Here is a 24277-nt window from a genome sequence, read left to right on the forward strand (position 1 = left end):
TGAAGGCAATACTGAATCCCTCACTCAATAATGGAGGGCAGATTTATTGGATAAAATATTCCATCTGGAGGCCACATAGGTTGCACTAAGGAGCTCACCCATCACTTTAAAGACTGAGTCAGAGAACACTGAAGTTACACCAGACTGTCAGTAACTCCTTTAACATTCATTTATTCAACTGCCGCCATAAGCACTGTGATCCACACCTCCAGCATCAAGTGTTCTTGTAAAGGAAATCCTTTAGATGGAGTCTTTATGAAGATTTACTCAAACTAGAATTCAAACTCACTGGAAAGTAGGACTTCAGCTTTGAACTGACATGAGTGCAGCCTGAATTCCAGACACGGCAGTAAAACGTATGCAATGCACGTATAATGTATGATAGGGTTATATTTTTAAACGTACTGGCCACTAATCCCAACATATAAAATACCATTGAGATCTTGGATATTAAAGCTTTAATATATCATGTTTGCCAGTATTGATTACTCAAAAATTCATGAGTCATTCCATCGTGAATGGACACTTGATCTGAAATACAGTATTACCAAAAACAAACACTTTTTATTTACTTTACTTTGCAAGGACCACCATTGGGCTGTTATTTAGTTTTACTTTCTTCATGAGTAGAAATTTCCCTTACTTTAATTAAGCCGGTTCTTCTTATAAATTTTACTTACATAATTTCGAATTAATCTGAACATCTTGTATGTGTTCCGGTTAAGAGAAAAAGAAAGAAAGGAATACAAATATTTTTTGTAAAGATTATGTAACACTTTATATACTTGGAGACTGAAGATGTAAAAGACCTTTTTAAGTAGAAATATCATGCAACATAGAGTTTGTGAAAAACAGTTTAAAAGTAGGCTGCTAGTAGTTAATTCAGGAAAATGTGAAAGAAAGATATAGCAGACATTGCACCTTTTCCTTTATCCATATCTCAACCTCGTGTTCAGCTTAATTTTATTCAAACTACCCTCTACATTGAAAGCAATCAGTTCACACTTGCGGTACATGTTTAGTAATGGTATAAACTCATGCAGCATAGTTCAATTCAAAGCAAAGCATACTCAGCATAAAATATAATGTGTTGTCAGAATATAAGAATTAATATACAGGGCTACTGGAATGATTACAATACACTTCACAATAAAGACTGGGTGCTAGTTGATTTATTATGGCTGGACCAGAAGTATTGTTAAGCAGAGTAAAATGCTTAAGAAAGCAGCCTATGCTTTTTTTTCTTTTTGATTCTGATTATATAACAAAATAAATAAAAAAAAACACTTTATTCTCAACTTCAGCCTTGTTGACCAATTTGGAAGGGTGTTTCATGCAAATATTAAATAGTACATACACTCACCTAAAGGATTATTAGGAACACCTGTTCAATTTCTCATTAATGCAATTATCTAACCAACCAATCACATGGCAGTTGCTTCAATGCATTTAGGGGTGTGGTCCTGGTCAAGACAATCTCCTGAACTCCAAACTGAATGTCTGAATGGGAAAGAAAGGTGATTTAAGCAATTTTGAGTGTGGCATGGTTGTTGGTGCCAGACGGGCCGGTCTGAGTATTTCACAATCTGCTCAGTTACTGGGATTTTCACGCACAACCATTTCTAGGGTTTACAAAGAATGGTGTGAAGAGGGAAAAACATCCAGTATGCGGCAGTCCTGTGGGCGAAAATGCCTTGTTGATGCTAGAGGTCAGAGGAGAATGGGCCGACTGATTCAAGCTGACAGAAGAGCAACTTTGACTGAAATAACCACTCATTACAACCGAGGTATGCAGCAAAGCATTTGTGAAGCCACAACACGTACAACCTTGAGGCGGATGGGCTACAACAGCAGAAGACCCCACCGGGTACCACTCATCTCCACTACAAATAGGAAAAAGAGGCTACAATTTACACAAGCTCACCAAAATTGGACAGTTGAAGACTGGAAAAATGTTGCCTGGTCTGATGAGTCTCGATTTCTGTTGAGACATTCAGATGGTAGAGTCAGAATTTGGCGTAAACAGAATGAGAACATGGATCCATCATGCCTTGTTACCACTGTGCAGGCTGGTGGTGGTGGTGTAATGGTGTGGGGGATGTTTTCTTGGCACACTTTAGGCCCCTTAGTGCCTAAGCATTGTTTCTGACCATGTCCATCCCTTTATGACCACCATGTACCCATCCTCTGATGGCTACTTCCAGCAGGATAATGCACCATGTCACAAAGGTCGAATCATTTCAACTTGGTTTCTTGAACATGACAATGAGTTCACTGTACTAAACTGGCCCCCACAGTCACCAGATCTCAACCCAATAGAGCATCTTTGGGATGTGGTGGAACGGGAGCTTCGTGCCCTGGATGTGCATCCCACAAATCTCCATCAACTGCAAGATGCTATCCTATCAATATGGGCCAACATTTCTAAAGAATGCTTTCAGCACCTTGTTGAATCAATGCCACGTAGAATTAAGGCAGTTCTGAAGGTGAAAGGGGGTCAAACACAGTATTAGTATGGTGTTCCTAATAATCCTTTAGGTGAGTGTATTTTCTGATGTTTAATATGAAGTCTTTGAGAAGACAAAGTGGGCCATTCCAAGGGCAGGATGCTGGGTTGTTTTAAATAAATGCGGCAAAATTTAATTTACATCCTACGAGATTTATGGTCCTAGCCGGAGAACACACTTAAGAGCACATTTTCTTTTTGTCACAGGATTCAGGGGTTGAGTGGATCATGTCCTTGAACCATCCTTTTTGCTTTTTCTTTTTGATTATTATTTTTCTCCCCTTCGCTGACCTCCACTGCCATTTAGTCAATGACACAGGATAATGGCCTGCCTTCATTCGTCACAAATATGAGTGTCAGAAGGCTATGTCAGTAGCCTTAGTTACATTAATTAAATCTCTTAATGCTTTGGAAGGGCTAATGTAGTTATTGTGGCCTTTGTTATATACTGATGCACTCTTTTTGCAAATGGTGCCTAATCAGTTATTCTTAGTTATTTCAATTTTACATCTTTTGGCCATCAAAAGAAAAAGGAAATAACATAGTTAAAGAAAACATGTTGTTATGAATTTTAACAGTAGGGTAATGAGGTAGGGTGATATAGAATAGGCGTCATACAATTATTCCAAATGTGTTGGTCTATTTTACATGATTACTTGACTGTGTAACACATCAACGCATGCAAACAGATGAATCACAACAAGCGAGCCATAATAATAAAGAGGGCAGTACTGGGCATAGTTGTCAACCTTTTTTTGTTTGTTTACTGAATTAAATTTTTTGTTGTAGGCTCACCTCATAGGAGGCCAAACTGCATCATTTCCAAGCCTTCAAATGTTAATGGGTGTTTCTTCTCTGAGCTGCTACATGGAACGTTATGTGCAGGACTCTCAGATTGACCACGATTGTGTTAGGACAGAGATGCATTTTCACAATTGAGCATGCAGGGTCAGGCTGTTTATAGCCAAAGCATGCTTGAGAAATTAAACAAAATATGTGCTTTGTTTGCTGGCAAGTTACAAGGATAACTGAAACTCTGTATTACTTACAGATAGGAATATTTGATAACCCAGTCCTGATTATTATGATGTTTTTGACTAATTTGACTAATCCGACTGACAAGGTTAATCCATAATAAATGCTGTGTACTATTTTACTAAATGTTGCACGTTGGGATTAATGATTTCTTGCAAGTGTCAAATGTCAGACACTGAATTGGCTAGCGCTGAGCTGATCTCCCATTAAAGAGATAGCATTGGGCTGATAGGTCCATTGAACTACTGTCGTGGTTTCATCACAGTCACTATTGGAAAGGCACATAAAAAGGCCAGTTAGATGCATTGATAGATCTAACAATGTACAAGTAAGAGAGGTTATGGGGATGTTGTCCAATTCCCCAGATAAATGAAATTAAGAACAGTGTATTAACTTCTGGGCACCATGTCAAAAAGGACATAGATGCCTTACAGAAGGTTCACTGAAGGGTGTTTATATTAACGCCTAGACTAAATGGCATGAATTATGGTGAAAGATTGAAAGCGCTAAATCTTTTTTGCCTTGATAGGCCACTGCTGACGAGTGACTTGACTGACATCTTCAGAACCTTGAAAGGAATAAACAAAGCTCTTTCAAACTTAGTTCCTTTGGATGAGAGGGGGGACTTGTGTACAGAACGAAAGCTTAAAGGATCTGTGTGAGCTTTGATCAACAGAAGCTCCTGTTCAGATTTCGGAGTTCTTATATTAACCTAAGTCATTGCAGAATGGGTGTGAAATAAACAATGCACAACAACATAATCCATATTTGAACAGAGGCACACACTGTATCAGTTTGAATTAACAGGTAGGATTGCAGTGTTATACTATTAACTGTTAAAGGGTATTCCATGTAATATGGTACTAACATCCTGCTAGAATCAAATCATATCACAGGCATGTTTAATGTCTATTTTCTTAGCACACATAGTCAATTTGTTAGTGTGCATATTCCCAGTGACCAGTTTTTACAGAATGGTGAACATGCAATTAAGACTGACTCATAGCTTTCAGCCACACATTGCTAAATGTCAACAATGTGTTTCTAAGTATGACAAAAAATGTCAGGTGTAGAACCACATAAAATGCATTTACATCTGTTAATGTATGGGAGCATGTAAACCATGCAATAAATGTATGTCCATCCTTAAAGTGACCAAGTAGTTTATATCCTTCCCTTCTGTGAAGTGTTAATGACAATTTCCAGGTCTGTTTGGACATTGAAAATTGTATTTTCATTCATCAATCATTTGAATCTTATTTTATAGAACATCTTCTATTGCTAGACTATTCACACTGGTTGGGGTAAAAGTACAGTACAGTATATATGTATAATATAATCCATATATACACTCACCTAAAGGATTATTAGGAACACCTGTTCAATTTCTCATTAATGCAATTATCTAACCAACCAATCACATGGCAGTTGCTTCAATGCATTTAGGGGTGTGGTCCTGGTCAAGACAATCTCCTGAACTCCAAACTGAATGTCTGAATGGGAAAGAAAGGTGATTTAAGCAATTTTGAGCGTGACATGGTTGTTGGTGCCAGACGGGCCAGTCTGAGTATTTCACAATCTGCTCAGTTACTGGGATTTTCACGCACAACCATTTCTAGGGTTTACAAAGAATGGTGTGAAAAGGGAAAAACATCCAGTATGCGGCAGTCCTGTGGGCGAAAATGCCTTGTTGATGCTAGAGGTCAGAGGAGAATGGGCCGACTGATTCAAGCTGATAGAAGAGCAACTTTGACTGAAATAACCACTCGTTACAACCGAGGTATGCAGCAAAGCATTTGTGAAGCCACAACACGTATAACCTTGAGGCGGATGGGCTACAACATCAGAAGACCCCACCGGGTACCACTCATCTCCACTACAAATAGGAAAAAGAGGCTACAATTTGCACAAGCTCACCAAAATTGGACAGTTGAAGACTGGAAAAATGTTGCCTGGTCTGATGAGTCTCGATTTCTGTTGAGACATTCAGATGGTAGAGTCAGAATTTGGCGTAAACAGAATGAGAACATGGATCCATCATGCCTTGTTACCACTGTGCAGGCTGGTGGTGGTGGTGTAATGGTGTGGGGGATGTTTTCTTGGCACACTTTAGGCCCCTTAGTGCCAATTGGGCATCGTTTAAATGCCACGGCCTACCTGAGCATTGTTTCTGACCATGTCCATCCCTTTATGACCACCATGTACCCATCCTCTGATGGCTACTTCCAGCAGGATAATGCACCATGTCACAAAGGTCGAATCATTTCAAATTGGTTTCTTGAACATGACAATGAGTTCACTGTACTAAACTGGCCCCCACAGTCACCAGATCTCAACCCAATAGAGCATCTTTGGGATGTGGTGGAACGGGAGCTTCGTGCCCTGGATGTGCATCTCACAAATCTCTATCAACTGCAGGATGCTATCCTATCAATATGGGCCAACATTTCTAAAGAATGCTTTCAGCACCTTGTTGAATCAATGCCACGTAGAATTAAGGCAGTTCTGAAGGCGAAAGGGGGTCAAACACAGTATTAGTATGGTGTTCCTAATAATCCTTTAGGTGAGTGTATATATATATATATATATATATATATATATATATTTAAGCAATAGAGCCCATTGATGCAGGCTCTAACGTTTGATAGATGGCTGTGACTGGAGTTATGCATCCCGAGCTGAAGGCGAGAGCTCTAACGAAATAAGTAATAAAGTTAAAAACCTATATTTACCTCGATATTCTGATATTTAGTCTAGTAACCTTCTGTTGAGAAAAATAGTTCCCAAAGTAAATTTGAATGAAAAAATGACACATACAGAACATTTTTATTTTTATTTGGCTAAAATATATCCTTATTTTTTTGAATTACTATTGTGCAGTTAAAGTTTCTTATAGTTGATCTGGATATCTGGTAACATACAGTCAGAACAGTCCCTGTAGTATTCCGTCAGAACTTGCTGCTGGAGGCGGGGCATCATTGAAGCTGGCAGGGAGCGGATTGGCTGGAGATTAAACAGTGTAGCAGTTTCATTGGCTGGTTTTGAAGCAGAGTGACCATGATGCTGTTGTAGTTAAAACTGTGCACCAATTTCGGAAAAAGCAGGTATATGCGCATATTGATGTATTTCAGTTTCTTCTATTTTATTTACAGTTGGGTATTTCACCATTCCAGTGGGCATTATCGTTGATAATGCCTGCTAAATCTGGAATCTGATTGGCTGTTGGCACACAATTGTTTTCTAATAATGAAAACTGGTCTCTCCATATTCCCACTCTTGCCCTCCTTGTTATTTTTCTAGAGGGCAATTAGTCATACCCTACATCAGGTATGTGACCCATCTCAGTCTTTCTCTTAGCCCACAGGAGATAATGAGTTGCTTATGAGCATTAGACCTTCACACTGTCTTAACCCTTTACAAAGCCCCCTTAAACCTTGTGTTTTGGTTACACCTGACGACATCTCTGATTTTCTACCCCAATTGTATTACCTGTAATGTGCAGCTGTTTTTTAGTTTTGTATCGTTTTTGAGTGATGATGTTATTCGTTAAAATATTGTCTCCTTGGATAACGATATCTAAAAGCACTTATTAGAAAGGGAAATTAGTAGCTACTTATAACAAAGAAATACCTATCTGACAATAAAATTAAATAAAATGTGAAGAAGCATAGTTTGGTTGAGTTGACATAATTTTATTTAGTTTTTTACAATGTCCATTGATATTGCGCTCTATTTAATAAACCATCTGTCATGCTCTGCGGGACATGGGAACAGGGAGACCCAGTGCGGCATGTGGTGGAGGTTGTCAGACAGGCGTGGGTCAAATACCGGCAAGACAGGGCAATCAAAGGCTGGGCAAAAGTGGTCGTCGTGGTCACAGTGAAGAAGTGCACATGGTGTTCAGGAATGTTGATTGATTGATTGACTGATTGAATGAAGGGAGCTGGGAGAAGTGACTGGCAAAGAAGGGTGATGGCGACATCTAGTGGGGACATTTAGAGGTGCATTTAAACAGGAATTGTGACATTACCCCCCTCTCCATGATCGGCCGCAGCCTAAACAGACTGGACATGGCGGGGACGACCATGGGGCCGAGGCGCAGGTGCATTGGGATGGGCAGCATGAAAGTCAGAAATGAGGGAAGGGTCAAGGACATCGGAAGCAGGAACCCAGGAACATTCCACTGCGCCATAACCCTCCCGGTCAACCAGGTATTGCAGGTGACCCCATTGGCGACGGGAGCTGAGCAGGCAGTGCACCGCATATGCAGAGCCATCGTCTAAATCCAGGGGAGGAGGAGAAGCAGCAGCGACAAGCAGAGCAGAAGAAGGTGAGGTATTCAACACCACAGGCTTTAACAGGGAGACATGGAAAGTGGGTGTGATCCGGTAGTGTGCTTTTTGGAGGGCAGTTTCATCTTTATGTCTCAGGTGGACAGCCAGACCTCTTGTTTTTTTGTCGGCGAATCACTCAGTACAGACGGGTGTGAGCTGCTTGCCAGAAAGCTGCACTATGCTGAAACCAGTCATCCAGTGCCAGAACATCAGTAGATTCCTCATCCCGGTGAAACAGGGCAGGTTGGTAGCCGAGGGTGCACTTGAACAGGGTGAGGCCGGAGGAAGAGCTGATGAGGGAGTTTTGCACGTACTCCACCCAGGGCAAGAACCAACTCCAATCTCAAGAGCAGTGGGGAGTCCCGTCACAGGAATGAGCCGGCAGCCCTTGGAGAACTGATCGATGGCTACCAGGATGGTGGTGTAGCCCTGTAATTTATGGAGATTGGTGATGAAATCCACGGCTATGTGGGACCATGGACGGTGAGGGACAGGAAGTGGCTCAAGCAGACCTGTAGGAAGGTATCTGGAGGCTTTGGACTGCGCACAGGTGGAGCAGGCACCGACGTACCTGGTGATGTCACACACTAAACTGGGCCACCAGAATATCCCCCAGACAAAGGCAACAGTGTGGCTGACACCTGGGTGACCGGAGGCAGGAGTTGAGTGAATCCACCAAAGCAATTGGGGGCGCACTGATGACGGGATGTAGGTCCGGTTTGCTGGACACGCAGAATGAGCAGGATCAGATGTCGTAATTGTGCTTCGCCAGTGACAGCTTTCTGGAGAAGAAAGCACAGGGGTGAAGCTTGTGTGGCTGTCCGTGTTGCTGGGAAAGAACAGCCCCCACTCCGGATTCAGAAGCATCCACCTCCACAATAAATGGAAGAGAGGTTTCCGGGTGTCTCAGGACGGGGGCAGTCGTAAACAGTGTCTTGAGGCAGGCAAATGCTGTAAAAGCGGAGTCAGTCCAGGTGAAAGTACGTGCAGATCCCTTCAACAGAGAGGTCAGTGGAGAGGCAACCGAGCTGAAATTGTGGATAAACCACCTCTAGAAGTTCACAAATCACAGGAAGCACTGCAATTCCTTCACCAGTCGGTGACAGCGCTCACCTTCTCCAGGTCCATGTGCACGCCACTGGCATCGATGATGTATGCCTTGATGTAGAGCCCATTTCACAGCAGACACTAGAACACCTGTCGCACCTGGGAAACGTGTTCAGAGAGGGAGGAAGAGTAGATGAGGATGTTGTCAATGTAAACAATGACAAAGCGATGTAGGAAGGATCTCTGTGCCTTGTTCACGAATGCCTGGAAGCCAGAAGGGGCATTAGCGAGATCGAACGGTATGACGAGGTATTTGTAATGGCCCGTGTTTGTGATGAATGCCATCTTCCATTCATCCCCCTCTCGAATCCAGATGAGGTTGTAGGCGCTGCGCAGGTCCAATTTCATGAAGTAACGGGCCCCACTTATTTGCTCCAGGGTGGCTTGCACCAAGGGCAGCGGGTATTGGTACTTCACAGTCACTGCGTTGAGCCCCCTGTAGTCGATACAGGGTCCTTCTTAGAAATGAAAAAGAAGCTGGCAGCAGCTGGTGACGTGGAAGGACAGATGATCCCCAGGTCCAGAGCCTCCTTGATGTACTCCTCCATGGCCTGTGACTCTGGTAGAGAGAGAGAGGGTAAATACGCCCTCTGGGAGGAGAGGTGCCCGAAAGGAGGTCAATGACAGTCCCCGGATCGGTGTGGAGGAAACGGGAAGCCTGGGTCTTGCTGAACACCGCCACCAGGTCTGTGTATTCTGGGGAAACTGGGTCAGAGCAGAGAGAAGGAGACTCTCTATGTGTGAAGCTCCCCAGGAGATAATGTCCCCATCAGTCCAGGAGATGACTGGGTTGTGGTGAGCGAGCCATGGCAGACCGAGAATTATGTCTGTTCCAGGAAAGTCAACGGAACGGAAGTAATTCGGAATGCAGTAGACTGATGGACATGGTGATGGGGCTTGTCTTTTGGGACACCGAACCAGAACCAATGGGCTGGTTGTTTACAGCATGGACGCAAAGGGGGGGGGGTGCAGCGGAGTTTTCTCCCATGAGAGCGAGGGGGGCGGGGGGGGAAGTGCGGCGGAGTCGCCTAGGATGCCTACCCCCTTGCGACGCCCCTGCACATGGGGAGAGAGATATGATGTTTCAGCACTGTTGCCCTGCTGATGAAATTCCCAGCAGAACCGGAGTCAAGCAGCGCATAAACAAAGATATGTTTATCTCTGAGCTGGATCCAAGCCCGAACATGGCACTGAGCTGGAGTGACGAGCGTGCACAGTGTCGCCCTCACAGGGTTGTCAGGGGAAGTGAAGCAGGAGCCAGGGCGACTCCGACACGCATCCCGGAAATGCCCCAGCTGTCCACAATACAGGCAGAGGTGCTGCTGTATGCTCCTCTGTCTTTCGACGGTGGACAGGCGTGTTCTGCCCAGTGGAAAGGACTCTGTCCATGTGAGCTCAGCCTGTAAGTCTTGGTCCAGTGCCCGATTGAACACAGCGAGCAGAACCCGATCTCCCTATCCGCTGCTCGTTGCCAGCGTCCAGAACTTCAGGGCGTAATCCATAGCAGAAGAGGTGCCCTGGCTCAGGGGAAGGACACAGGCAGGTGAGCAAAGTATAGCGTACATTGCCATTGAAGGCCCTTGCAGTGGCCTGGGGAGCCATCGTATTTCCCCGGAACAGCCAGCTGAACCGCCTGGACAGGAACTGCAGGGCAGGCAGCAGGAGCTGGAGCAGCCATCACCAGGGAAGCAGGCAGTTTCTCAGGCAGGTTCTTGAGAAGTGTGTCCAGGGCACTCTCAATTTGCCAGAGTGTCTGCTCATGCTCCCAGAGCGTGGCCCTCAATGTTGACTGATTGATTGACTGATTGAATTAAGGGAACTGGGAGAAGTTACTGGCAAGGAAGGGCCACAGCGACATCTAGTGGGAACATGTGGAGGTGCATTTAAACAGGGATTGTGACACCATCAGCATCTAGAGGAAATTGAGTCAGCCTCCCCATGTTCTGCCACCTGCTTTTAACACAGACATCTAAATATGTACACAGATGATACTGCCATCTGTCTAGTGAGTGTAAAATTAAGGGAAAAAGGGATTTTTTGTATATGCACTGGAGGTACAGTGCTAAAAGATTGAGAGCTAAACCAAAGAGATGAGTGTCATTGCACATTGCAGTAAAGCACTTTATTGTTTTCTAAAATATATTTCAACTCACAGGTAAACCACCATGTATATAGTCACCTTGATGTTCTTAGCAGGGTTATTTTGTTTTTCTTATTTTACTATATCATTTTCCCTTGCCAAATCAATATGAAATACAATTCTTGTTTACCCTTAAGTGTAATAGAGACAGAGGTAATTTTGGTCTTTCCTCTTTCTTTTTAAAGTGTTGATTTATCCAAAATGCTGATAGCAATTGTTATTGCACTGTTATTACAATGTGTGTCTGTAATATAGGAAAACACATGTCATTTTCTATGTACAGAATATGATATGTGTTTATGTCGATAATGTAATGGTTACAAAGGTTATAACATAAATAAGAAATGTGTGTGTTTGTGTGTGTGTTGGGGGGGGGTGCGGGGGCAGTTATCATATCAAAGTCTTGTGTCAATATTGTAGTCTGGACTTTTTTTTAATCATTTCTGAATTGCTAACTATAGCTGCAAGAAAAGAGGACTCAATCTGACACTAACAACAGATACTTTTTATGCAAGGCAGCAGCTTTCACCAGCTTTTCAACTCCTCAGATTTGTTCACAAGAAAGCTGTTCATAATAAATTATAATAGCATGACTAAACCTGAATTGTCAGATTACAGACGTGCTGTGCACATTCACATTGAGGCCATTTAGGCTTTAAAATGTGTCAGAATCTCTCCTACAATATTCATCTCCTTGGGTGAAATCTAACTTAGTACATACAATTAACATATGGTTCATGGAAGTGTTAGGAGGCTGATACTCTTTTCCCTGGGTGTACACACACATATATATATATATATATATATATATATATATATATATATTAAAAATGTACAAATGTGGCTTTCCTTTGCCTTCCATTGTCTTGGGTTGATGTGTTGCCAGGTTTTTCTTTTCAAAGTAATTCAACTTACTTTGAAGACCCCCCCAAAGGTCCAAATAGCCAGTTTTGGGAGGCCTTTTAGTGGGAAGGTGAGACTATTCTTTGCTGGTTCTTGTCCGAATGTAGAAATGGAGCAATTGTGAGCAGACCGATTCCCTCGCCCCTAAATTTGGACTCCTCAGTGGAGAAACCCATATTGATCCCCAGACCATAACAACAGCCTCCTTTGACTAGACACTACTAATGGCTAACAAAATCATGGAGCTCAGCCTTGGTACAATATAATATTATACTCAAAGAGCCACTCAGAGCCCTGAAAAATAGATTTAGTCTAAAAAGGAAGGAGATTGTGCTTTTTTAATTAAGAAGCAGATTAAACCTACTACAAGCCCAACAAAACACGACTATTTGAATCTTGCTTAGAAGGGCTTGTCATCTTCAGTGGGGGAATCAGCAGAGATCATAGTGCAGACTGGCAAACAATCAAAGACAAGGATATCCTTACATACATTATTTGCCTCTGCGCAAGGCCAGAGTTGGACTGCTACCTGACTTTATTAAAGACACTTTACACTTCTTTAATGCATCTTATCAATACCCTACAAGATATCAGCCTGATCTCTGAATACCTCTTACACCAAGAGATCTCTGTGGTTTTGATGTCAGAGATTCCTCAGAACATTGAGAGGTGCTGAACTCAGTGGCTTAGAGTCGGCTTTGTGTTAAATTATTTCAAACTGCTGACACACTGATATGTTAATTGCACATGGAAGGAGGAGTTTTCTCTGTCCATCCCTGGCCGTGTGTGTATCTCTTTATCCAGTGTACATTTCGTGTAGCAAAACAATGAGGGTAATCTATCCTTGTATTGCCTTTTTGTTTGATTGTTTTGAATCTCCTGATAGTGAAATATTTTCAATTTTCCTATGAATATAAATTAAAAGTTATTTTTATTGTCACAGGCACTAGCACCCTTAACCTTTCGAATGAACTGACTATGCCACCCCTTTGATTTACGAGAAAGGGAACATCGACCCTCACCACTCTGCCTTCCCCACACAAGGGTGTTGAACTGAACTAGCTGATATAATGTTACGTAGAAGGTTTGCTGTAGTAAGGTGATTTAACTTGCACAACAAATAAACTATAAACTGCTTATATTCTTGATTTACGTTGCAACAAATAGTTAAATAGTTATTTTTAAAACATTTAAAAGCATAATACACTTGAAAGCTGTTAAGTGTGAGGTATTCCTTTGGAAAAACGAGCCGTCTGTTTCAAAGAGGCAGGTTAAAAACATAGGCAGAGACTTTGCACTCTCAGTTTACAACTCCACACAAACACACTCTGACATCTCTGGGGGAAATTGTTGTTCTTGCCTAGAAAATGGCTTTAAATTTGCTTTTTAGAAAGATGGGTCAGAGAATAACGCTGCAGGGCATTTAGAAAATAGGTGGGAACTATGTCAACATGGCAGCTACAAAGAAAAAAGAAAAAAAAAAATTAAAAAACACAGTAAGGAAAAATCTGCACATTGAACTAATGTTACTGTTGTCAATGTTGTGGTAAGCAGAAAGGGGAGATTTGTGATAATTGTTGGGTTCAGCTGCAAAAAACAACAAAAACATGAATCCATGACAGAATGTGTGGAAAATCTAGTTTGATCATTCAGTTGTTCATTGCTTGTTTGTTAATGCATGTCAGAAGTTGAAAACACATTTGAACACCAACATTTGTTTGTTACATGGCTTATAGTCATCCAACGCTTTAGTTTTTTTAATAAGTTTAGTGGGCAGAAGGCAGGGGATTAAGCTCATATACTATCTGAATACCATAGTTTTAGTTTTTAATTTTAAATCAATGTCAAATTAAGAACTCAAATGTACAGTAAATTCTATTAATAATGAAAATGTATTTTTTCAGCAAAATAAGAATGCCATTGAGTGTGCAATTCAATTTAACACATAGTTTTCTCATTTTGAACTCATGTGGAATAAAACATTCCAACCTCAAACATACAACCTCAACAAATACTTTTCACAACTGTTTGTGTGTGTGTGTGTGTTGGGGGGGGCAGTCCTTTTTCTTCCATAAATGCTTTACAGGTAAAATATACACCTGAAATATGTATGCCACAAAAAAAAAAAAAAAAAATATATATATATATATATATATATATATATATATATATGTAGCTGGCAAGTGTATAATTCATATCTCTAAAAGGAGATTGTTTGTAGTAGACAAAACTGAGTGCCATAGTGTATAAAACATGCCTCACAAAGCAAAGTTTGTCTATGTAACAATTCTGAGTTCTCAATAACATGCAACCTCTATTATAACACACGCAGGAACATCACTTGGAGTATAAATGGGAATGCTGGCTCAGGATTCAAAATGCATTTCCATTACATAATATTCAGCCTACAATGTTATTCTTTTTCCCAACAATCGGGTGAATGTTTACAACACACAGCCTGATAAACTGTGTTCTTTTACTTCAGATTGCTTTTGTTTTCACACAGGCAAGCACTATGTTCACCAAGAAGGGCTTTTCTATATATTATTAACCATGCACATATTAGAGTGCACCATGTTCAGACAATAATGGGACACCACTCAGGAGAAGAACAAGGTATCTCTCCTGTATAGTTGGCAACGGATTGCACAAATGTATCTGTACCCTAAGGAAGCACACAGAAACCGACGAGCAAAACAGGCCAAAGAGGAGAGAAGCTCACTGAAACTGATTAAGAAATTGTGAAGCAAGTATTTGGCGGTAGATGAAACTTGGGCATTTTATGTTAGGGCATTTATAGCAATTCAGTATCCAGATAAGGGTATTCCCTTGAGGACAAAACGTAAATGGATTGCCACCATAAAATTGCTTATACCTCATGCTTAGTATTGATTTTTAAGCATTGTTGGTTTAAGTAAAAATCACTGGAGAAGGTGTTCATTTGACTTTGACCTCGTGTCCCACATGGTAACCTGGTGGGTTTTGGCTCATAAAATCTCATTACGATAAGTGCTCCAAAATCATGCACTGCTTTGGTTTTCCAATGGATGCACACACATTATTTTCCAAGTGTAAATGTATTTTGAGAGTAATATACTACATAATTGTAAGAATTCCATAATAAGAATAATACAAAATAATACAAATAAGCTTTTGGACTGATTCCCTAATACACAAATATATAACAAGAAAGCGTCCATGCAGTTTAAAGAGTTACAAAAAGGTCAACACAATGTTAACATCAGTAACCAATATAATCAAATGATTAGAGATTGATTAACCTTTTTTTTCAATCAAGGGGTGGGTGCATCTCAAAAGTCACTTTAAGATGGTACGCATTTAATCTACCTATGCCAGTCATAGACGGCTAAAAAGCATTTGTGATCCTAAACAACTTTCTGAACTGGTCTTTTTTGGTCTGAATAAAACATTATCAACTAGATGATCATTAGATGAACTCTTCAACATTGATTGATCCAGTCAAATAGTGTATTTAAAAAAAATATTTGTTTGTCTATTTGTTCATTCATTAATTTAATCATTCAAGTATTATAATTTTTTTCTCAATAAATATTTTTAAAATATTGTTCTTACAATATTGTAGGATAGCAGCCAAATAGACCATCATGATCAAAAGATTTTAAAATGTTGGTGCGTTTATATTTTCAGAAGACTAGTTTTGCTTACAAAATCTTGAACGAATGAAGGGTGATAATGTTGAATTTGAATGAGAAGGTGAAGCCTGAGAGTTTTGTGTTTTGTTATTTTTGGACACAAGAATACACAGATTTAAGTTTAGACCAAAGTGTACATCAATGGGAATAGTATGCCGTGGAATCAAAAGCAAAGCAAACACGAGACATGTTGATTCAGTGTTTTTTATGTTCTGTGTACAAGTGACCTTCAGCTGCCCCCCTTCAGCCTCACTCGTTTTTCGTTCGTTTTTCACACTCAAGGTCCTTCTACGATTGGCTGCATACATGACCATAGTGGAAGGTTACTGCCTAAATATTATAAACTAGATCCAAAGCAGAGAGACAGTGTTACATTTTTAATGCTTCTGAAAACAGTAAGGTCTTTGTTGGGGTGCCTTATGAAATCATGTTATATATAATATGGTACTGTATTTAAAACAAAACTAGCACATGTCCGATTTGGAATTTGTTCATAGTTTATTCCTTTAGTGTGGCTCACTGTAACTACATGGAAAGGTCTGAGACAACAATTAACTCGAAGTGTGTTGTAGTGCAATTTCAGCTGAGTCTTATTACAAAGGTCTTTGACAATGAAATAGTACGTTATATACACTAGCAGCAAATTTAAAAGCTTGGTAATTTAATTAAAATTTAAATAAATTATTTACTCTGCACACGTTAGTAAGGTTTTAACGATCTCTTAAATAATGTGGCCTCCTTCTATCTTCTGTCACTGTTTGCTTTAGTTCCTAATGCAAGGCACACACTGATACATTTAACAGATTGTCTTATTTCTTCTGTAAAAAATACATGCTCCAGTGATACAGCAATATAATTTTAGTGATACATTTCAGTTATCTATTAGGTGTAGTGGATAGTAACTCATTGACTTCCTGCTGAGGTGAACCTATTACCCAGAGTCAGAAACTGCATTTGGTAGTGTGAAGCGAAGTAAGTAAGTAAAACAAAAAAATACATAACTGTTGGTCATTTAATGTAAGGTGAGGAGGAAATGTCCTTGCTTGGGACAATGTTGGGCCCTCAGCAGATATAAGCAAATATACATGGAAATATAAGAATACTGTGTAGTAACTCACTGCATAAGCAGTTTACTGTTGCAGTATGACTTATTACTTAATATGTATATTATACTAAATCCCAGAGGTTCCTGCACTTCAGTGATGGATGAAGAGAGTCACCTCCAAATGGCATTATTGTGTGTTTTGAGGCTTTTAATGTGCATAGTAAAATAAAGCATATTATTATTATTATACTTACACTGTAGCTCATACTGATGGAGAGTTCAAAAGATCAGTCCCTATAAAAGCAAACTTTTTTAATGACTCAGGCCTTTTAGTCACAGAGGGGGGGAAGCGGAGTAAATAAAAATAAAAAAACAAGCAGATGTTAAATGTACATAGCTCGAAGTTAGCACCTAGTGCTGAGATTAATCATTCTTCTTTTGTGAACAATTATTTTTTTTATTTTGTCTGTAGTGCATGATTATTAATGCACAGCAAGACAAGCTTACCTTTACTATTATTAATGTAGTTATTTATTTTGTACGATATTCATTATCTTGTTAATTGTATATTTAGGTACATATTTAGACAAGACATTATCAAGAAATGTGTGGCTTTGTAAATCTGAACAGTGATTTTATTTAATAAAATACTAATCATCTTTCATGAATGTACTATAGATGAATAATGGCCTTTTTCCTGTTATTCCTATAGCAGATAACCAGGAAAGTATGTGTTAGATTTTTTGTGGAGCTGATACTAACTATCTAATGTCGTTATTGTGATCGCTTTTAACAATATAGCGTATTTGTTTGGTTTGTGTTCAGGTTAATTAAATCTTGACATCCACTTTTTCATCAGTGTTTGTTGTTAGAGATTAGTTACCTAATCAAAAGAAAGGATGTGTATACTTAATTGTTATGTTAATCTCTATTAATTTAGTCTTTAGACAAATTTATCTTTGTTTTTTGGTGCTTTTATGCTTGCTCTCCACTTAAATGTATTTCCGGCAAATACTATAATTCACTTTTCATATTTGGGAAGTGCTTGTGCAAAAACTTAAAGTAGGATTTCAATTATCAGCGATTTCAGAGAGATTTCAACTTTAATCAGCAATGCTTTAAAAATATGTATTTAATAAATCAATAAAAAAAGTTAAATTTATTATAGAAACTAAAACTTTTTAAAATCAGGTTGGATTATGCTACACTGTTACGTCTAGCCTGTTACATTTAGGGGGATGCAAAAACGAAACATAAAGAGAGATGATTATTAAATCTGATGCTCATGTTTTTCTTCAGTGTGTTTCATGAGCACTTCAGCAATGCTATTAGCTTTCGTCTGGGGAAAACCGATACTGTAACATGTTAAATGGCCGGATGTGTTAGAGTTAGCAAGTTTAAATGAACAATGGTGGTGCTTTATCCTGTGTATCTGAATGGATGGAGTGAGGGATTGCATCTTTCCTATACTACCAAGTCTGAGTGTGAATTTGCCTGTATTAATTGTGTCGGATGGATCTCTAAGATGTCTGTTATCTGGCTGTTGTGTTACAATGATAACCTTGGAATTGTTACAAAAGCGCAAAGTAAGTTTGACATGTTTGTCTTAAAGGCATCATTGGTCTGCCCAAGGAAATGTTTTCTTAATTAATCAATGAGGCACAGGTGAGAATGAATTTGATGACAGGACATTCAGTCAGCCATGCAGAATTTTACCTGTACCTGGAGGCAAATTTAATTGAATAATTACAGCATATTTGCTAGTGTGCACAACCACTGCTGCTAAAGCATAAATGGTATAGCACTCGAAACGAAGGTCGTGGACTTCATATCTGAACACTGGGGGCCTGACTGGTCTCTATTACCATTACCAGTTCTGGAGACACTGCAGTACCATGTACCCTGGTATTACCATACATTATTTTGTGCTCAGATTGTATTCAGGGGTGTTGTGTTCTGAACCCTCCCTTAATATGCTACATGGTTACAAAAAAATATACTTTGCCTCTGCTGCTTTATACATCTCAGTTTGAAGACTAGTGGCATTTTTGTAGTTATTTGTGAAAAAACTAGGAAGGGGAAAAAAGCTTTCTATTTCTTTTTTGCAAAACAGGTCTTGTCTACAACTTTCTGTCGTGACTCAATGAGCGTTTGAACATCGGGAATGTGCCACAGCTTTTTTTGTCATTTGTCCCTATCTCTGCCACATCCACCAACAGAAACATTTTAGACGAGAACGCTTAGGTCGCCGTAGCTTGTTTTTGACAAGGGACTCACCAATGACAGCTCCTTAAAGTACATGTCAGAAAAATCAAAAAATTTCTTTTAAGATATGACATTGTGCTTTACTAGTAGACATAGATGTACACTGTCACTTTGTCTTTTATTTTTAGATTTTGGCACAGAGAAAAGAATCATAATGCTTAAGACCAAGATTAAGTTAAAAATACCTACTTAACTGTGTAGCATGTAGTCTGCTAAGTACATTGAATTGTGCTTTCCTATAAATAAACATCCCTCAGTTAAGAATACAACTATCTTCTGTGTGACCATTCCTTGTGAGTTTTTACAGCATGCAGTGAAAGTTGTTATTGTTTGTGGGAAGAAAGGTTGGCACCAGATTATTCTAATATGCCAACTTTTCATTAATACTGTATAACTGCATTCCCAGAGGCAAGGAATAGTGAAATTCTGAATTAGTCCAGACTATAGCAAGGTCATATCCAGAAAAAAAAAGTCACTTGTGTAATTGAAGAAAATTTGCTTTCTAAGCAATTTTGAAACATTGACCTGTTGTTTATGTGTGTGTTACTAAACACTGTATATGTGTTCCTACAGAAACCTTAGGCTCATGATTTGTTAGATCTGTGTCTTATTTTGTTGGTGTTTTTTCACTGTACTTCAATCTAAATTGACATACTACTGATTCAATTTTATATTAAAGTTTATGTGTAGAAACCTTGAACACTTTCAAATGAGGTACAGTGTAAAGGGATGAACAATGTGTGGAACGTCCTTTGATATTGGGACTTATTTGAATTATTAGTTATTTATTTATTAGCGGACACCCTGTACAAAAAACATTCAAAAAGGTTAGAATCAGCTTTTTATCTAAACTAAGCCCTTAGTACATTTGCCTCTTGAGTATACAGCGTCCAAATCAGACTCCATCTGGCATTTTTTACTCCATTCCACTTCATTACAAGCCACTTTAAATTATCTTCCACTGCCTGGGTTTTTTACAGTGACCCTTTGTGTCAAATTCATTCCCATAAAGCTGCGAGAAATATATGTATAGCGTATATTAGGAATTGTATATAAAAGGAAGTATAAAATGTATAACCCGTATGGGGCTGTGCAGTCCTAATGGAATTTACCAGGACCTGGGTGCTGATGAGGTTTGAGGCAAATTTTAAATGAAATCACTACATCCTCAGATTGTATAGCCCATTTTCTTTCAGAAAATTACATTTAAATTGTAAGGGGCTGTTACCTTTTTCAAATGCACTAAAATTTACTTTCCTTTTATCCAGGAGAAATCCCATAATGAATCTTGCAATTGCATGTTGATTTCATTCCCAGTTGTATTGCAAACAATGTTTGTCAGCAAATTTAATTGCAGAGATAGGTGTAAAGATGCATGGCAGATTACTGTGGGTATTTGTTTAGCAACTAAATAAATACAAATAATTAGTAAATACTTTTCAATATTGGCACATTTTATTATTTGATTGTGATTTTATTGCTGTTAAAACATATCACAACTTGAAACACTTTAAAATACCTTGTGAATAAAGTAAATATTTGAAATTAAACCCTCTGTCTCTTGTTTTCCCTCAGGTCCTCCCGTTACCGTGGGCATGAGTATAAACATCGCTAGCATCGACTCAATATCAGAAGTTAACATGGTGAGTGCAACATTAACTTTTCTATTTGTTACTTAAAAATTAGAAGGATTTTTAGTATTTTTTGTGTAATCAGGGTTCAAGGTAACATAGAAATGATAAAAGTCTGCAGTAATCACCTCTCTTTAAATGAAGTTGTGAATGTTTATGTTCAGGAGTCTAACATTGGCCTGTTCTGGGAGCACAGAAATTCTGTTTTACATGTTGTGACAGCCAATATTTGTCTAAAAGAATAGTAGTTTAAAGTAAGAAAGCAGTGAGGCATAAAAATGAGAATACAAATGACATTAAAATACCTTCATTTCATTTGGGAAAAAAAATAAAAAAACGTCCTTTAATTGAAAGTTATTGACGTTGCGAATGGGGGACAGTGCTTTTTTTACTGCAGCAGAATCAATAAAATCCACCACTGCAATAAAAAGACACACATCCTACTTATTCCAGCATTGTGCATTTCAAATCCTCCCACTTCACCAATATCCACTTTTTTTTTTTTTTTTTCATTTGCTACTAAATGTTTTCTACAAAATATTTGGCTCTTGCTACTGTAGGGTCTGTGTTCACCCGGCTGGCCAAGATATGAACCCTGAAGTCAAGTGGGTTAAGATGTCAAAACAAACTTTAATGGAAATACATATTACATTTCTTTCACATTTTACTGGGCACAGAACACACACACATATTATATATATATGTGTGTGTGTGTGTGTGTGTGTGTGTGTGTGTTAAATTGGAGGGAAAAGTTAATTGATAGGAAACGGGGATGCTAAGCAGTACTGATTGAGTTTCAGAAAATCTCTCCTGCTCCCCTCAGAGGCTATTACTTACTGTAAGTGTGTATGATACTTTATTTAGCTTGAGCCTTTGGTGGTGCTCTCCTTTCATCCTCGGGGGCATTGTTAGGAAGGATTGGGAAACCTTAACTGCCTTTGAAAGCCACTGTGAATTGTGCGGCTTTAGTTTAGTTCAATAACACGGGAAAACGTGAACAGAATAGCTTTGTTTTTAACACAGACTAAGTAAAGCCATCAGAATAATTTATTTATTTGTTTCTGCGGTGTGCTTTCGCTTTCCTTTGTCACGTTGTTATGGACAATTGTTTACACAGACACGTTCTGACATTGTGTTTCAGTCGAACAGTCCTGTTGGTTGTCCTGTGTGTGTGCGTGTGTGTTCTGTGAGATTCTGGATGGGGTGATGATATAAGACGTTATATATAGACTTATCTGGGATCCCAATGATATTCTACATCTTGTTCTAAAATAAAGAAACCCTTGGGGTTGTACAAGAAGTTTCTTCTTTCCCACTCCTTTTTAAAAACAAACAAACAAAGCACAAATTCTCACATGGAATTTGACTGGTGCATTCACAGGAAAAAAACTATAAAACAGTGGACATGGTAGGAAATACAGTGGAGAGCCACTGGAGCGTGTGAGCTGTGTGAATGATATTGGTACCCAGACGCAGTGCTACATACATTTAATCAAGGCAGACTGCAGATGTTTGTGTTCATTGAAGCCAAAAAAGGAAAAAAAAAAGGTTACATTGTTTCCATATACGACCCTACTAAAACAACTCATGCAGTAAACGTTTTTCACTGCGTACTTAGGTTGTCACAATAAATACACTGTGACTACTGCAGTCTTGTACATATTCCCCTATATATATCATATACAACACAATTGGGTGAGAAATCAGCTGGGGAGGGGTGATAAAATTTTGCCAGTTTGCCAGTCCTGCATTGTCTAGCATATCGAGACGGGCCCGTGTGCAGCTCGTGGTAGCAAATGTACATTTTTACTCCTGGCATTTAAAAAGTAAAACCTGACCTTTGGGGTAGTTATCATGGTTCCTGGCAGAAATGATCAGTGATACAATTCAGTAATAACTTCCCATTAACTTAGAAGTCAAGGTTAATGGATTACATTTTTTTTTTAATAGTAATTATTGGACAAGATATTTCAAGATCACAGTGCATGCAGTTCTGTGGCTAGTATTATGTTTGTTATCAGCACAACCTGGTATTCTCTAACCTTTTAAAAATGTAGTTGATATGGGTTCCTTTTTCTCTGCTATTCCACTTAATCTAGTGGAATAATCTATTAGATAATCTAGTGGATAATCTAGTAGGTGCTTATGTTGTGGTCCTCTGTTGTCATGCCTGGTAAGATTGCTATCTGACATTCTTAACAACTGTTCTGGGAAGATAAGATCTCCCTGGGAGTTCGGGGAAGCAAATTATCCTAAGAAGGTGTGTGAAACATCGAAAAAGGTTCCCTGTGTTTTTGTGTGTGTTCTTTTCCATTTTGAGTGTCTTTACAGCAAATGGGTTTGTTCTGGAACAATACATTTACATGCCAAATAATTAAACAACAGAAATTAACTGCACAAAAATAAGACTATCAAAAGAAAGAACTTCAGTATCAAGAACTTGTTTCTGAAGATAGTTTATAGTTCTGCATGACTTTAACTTGACCCAACTTGGCACAAATCCACTCAAAGGCAAATTTGAGTATTGTTTTCCCCCTAGTCATTATGTCTCTGAGCTATTATTTTATAACGATGCATTGGAAAAAGGCTTAATATCCTCCTAAATGAATTACATTTCAACTACGGAAATGTGTAATAATTTTCTTTTGTTGTATGCGTATAAATGTTAATTGGATTTCAAAAATAATCAATTGCTCGAAAATTCAGAAGTGTGCTGCGATGTGGATTGACACAAATGTACAGGAATATTTCATATTAAACAATTATAGCCTTCCCCAAACAAACCCCTGGCTTGTGAACAAAGCAGATTCAAAGCATATCAATTGTTGGCGGGCCAAGGTTAATAGTCCAGTTGCATTTGTATTTTGTGGTTTACCATTCTACTTATGTTGCTGGCAAAGTAACTGCTTAGAATGGTGCACCTTCACTAAAACTCTTAGAATAGAGTATTTAATTCAGTCCAGCTGACATTGCAGAGGTTTTTCAAATATCTCATTCACTAATGTGGAAATCCATATATAAAAAAATAAAAAACAAACAAGCAAAAAAAAAAAACTCTTTCCCTTGAACAGTCTAATTTTGTTATGCATTCATGAGCTACGATTTCTCTAAAAATAAAGATGAATCTGCTCTGGATGTGTTTAACTCCTTCACATGTAGCTGTTCACGGTAGCATGGTCTGTTAAGCAAAGGGACTCAGGGTGCACTATGGGAAAAAAAAAGGCTGAAAACACATTGTGTGTATAGCAGGCTCTTTCACACGTCACTCCATGCATGTCCTGAATCAAATGCAGGTAGCAAATGCTGAATATGCCGAATTATTTGGACCTAATCACAAAAATGTCCCTTATGACTATTGCCCTAATCCGATATTAAAGTAGGGGCAAAACTCACCACTTCCTCTTATCATTCGACGATATCTTATTTTGCATTTTGATTAGGAAATTAGAACGTCTTCAGAAAGCCCACAGTGCTAAAACCCTGGAGCAGAAGTGAACAGAAGTGCCTGCAATTCAGAGTAATAATTAAAATAATGAAGCAGTTTCAAATAAGATTAAAAATAAGATAATACTTTTGATATGCCAATTTAATGCCACAGGTGTTGGCTTACTGTGTTACTTGAATTCACAACCCCATA

The 24277-nt window shown here is 39.0% G+C and overlaps 1 protein-coding gene across 1 annotated transcript in view; it reads left to right on the forward strand.

Moving 5' to 3' along the window:
• The window catches only part of gabrb4 (gamma-aminobutyric acid type A receptor subunit beta4), a 64153-nt gene that overhangs the window by 13109 nt on the left and 26767 nt on the right, over positions 1-24277 (forward strand). The window contains exon 2 of the mRNA XM_066714826.1: positions 20585-20652. Coding sequence (XP_066570923.1) covers positions 20605-20652 — 48 coding nt within the window. The 5' untranslated portion in view covers positions 20585-20604. The remainder of the gene's footprint in view (positions 1-20584; positions 20653-24277) is intronic.

Source organism: Amia ocellicauda, chromosome 10 (assembly GCF_036373705.1).
Source record: "Amia ocellicauda isolate fAmiCal2 chromosome 10, fAmiCal2.hap1, whole genome shotgun sequence".
NCBI classification, from domain to species: Eukaryota; Metazoa; Chordata; class Actinopteri; order Amiiformes; family Amiidae; genus Amia; species Amia ocellicauda.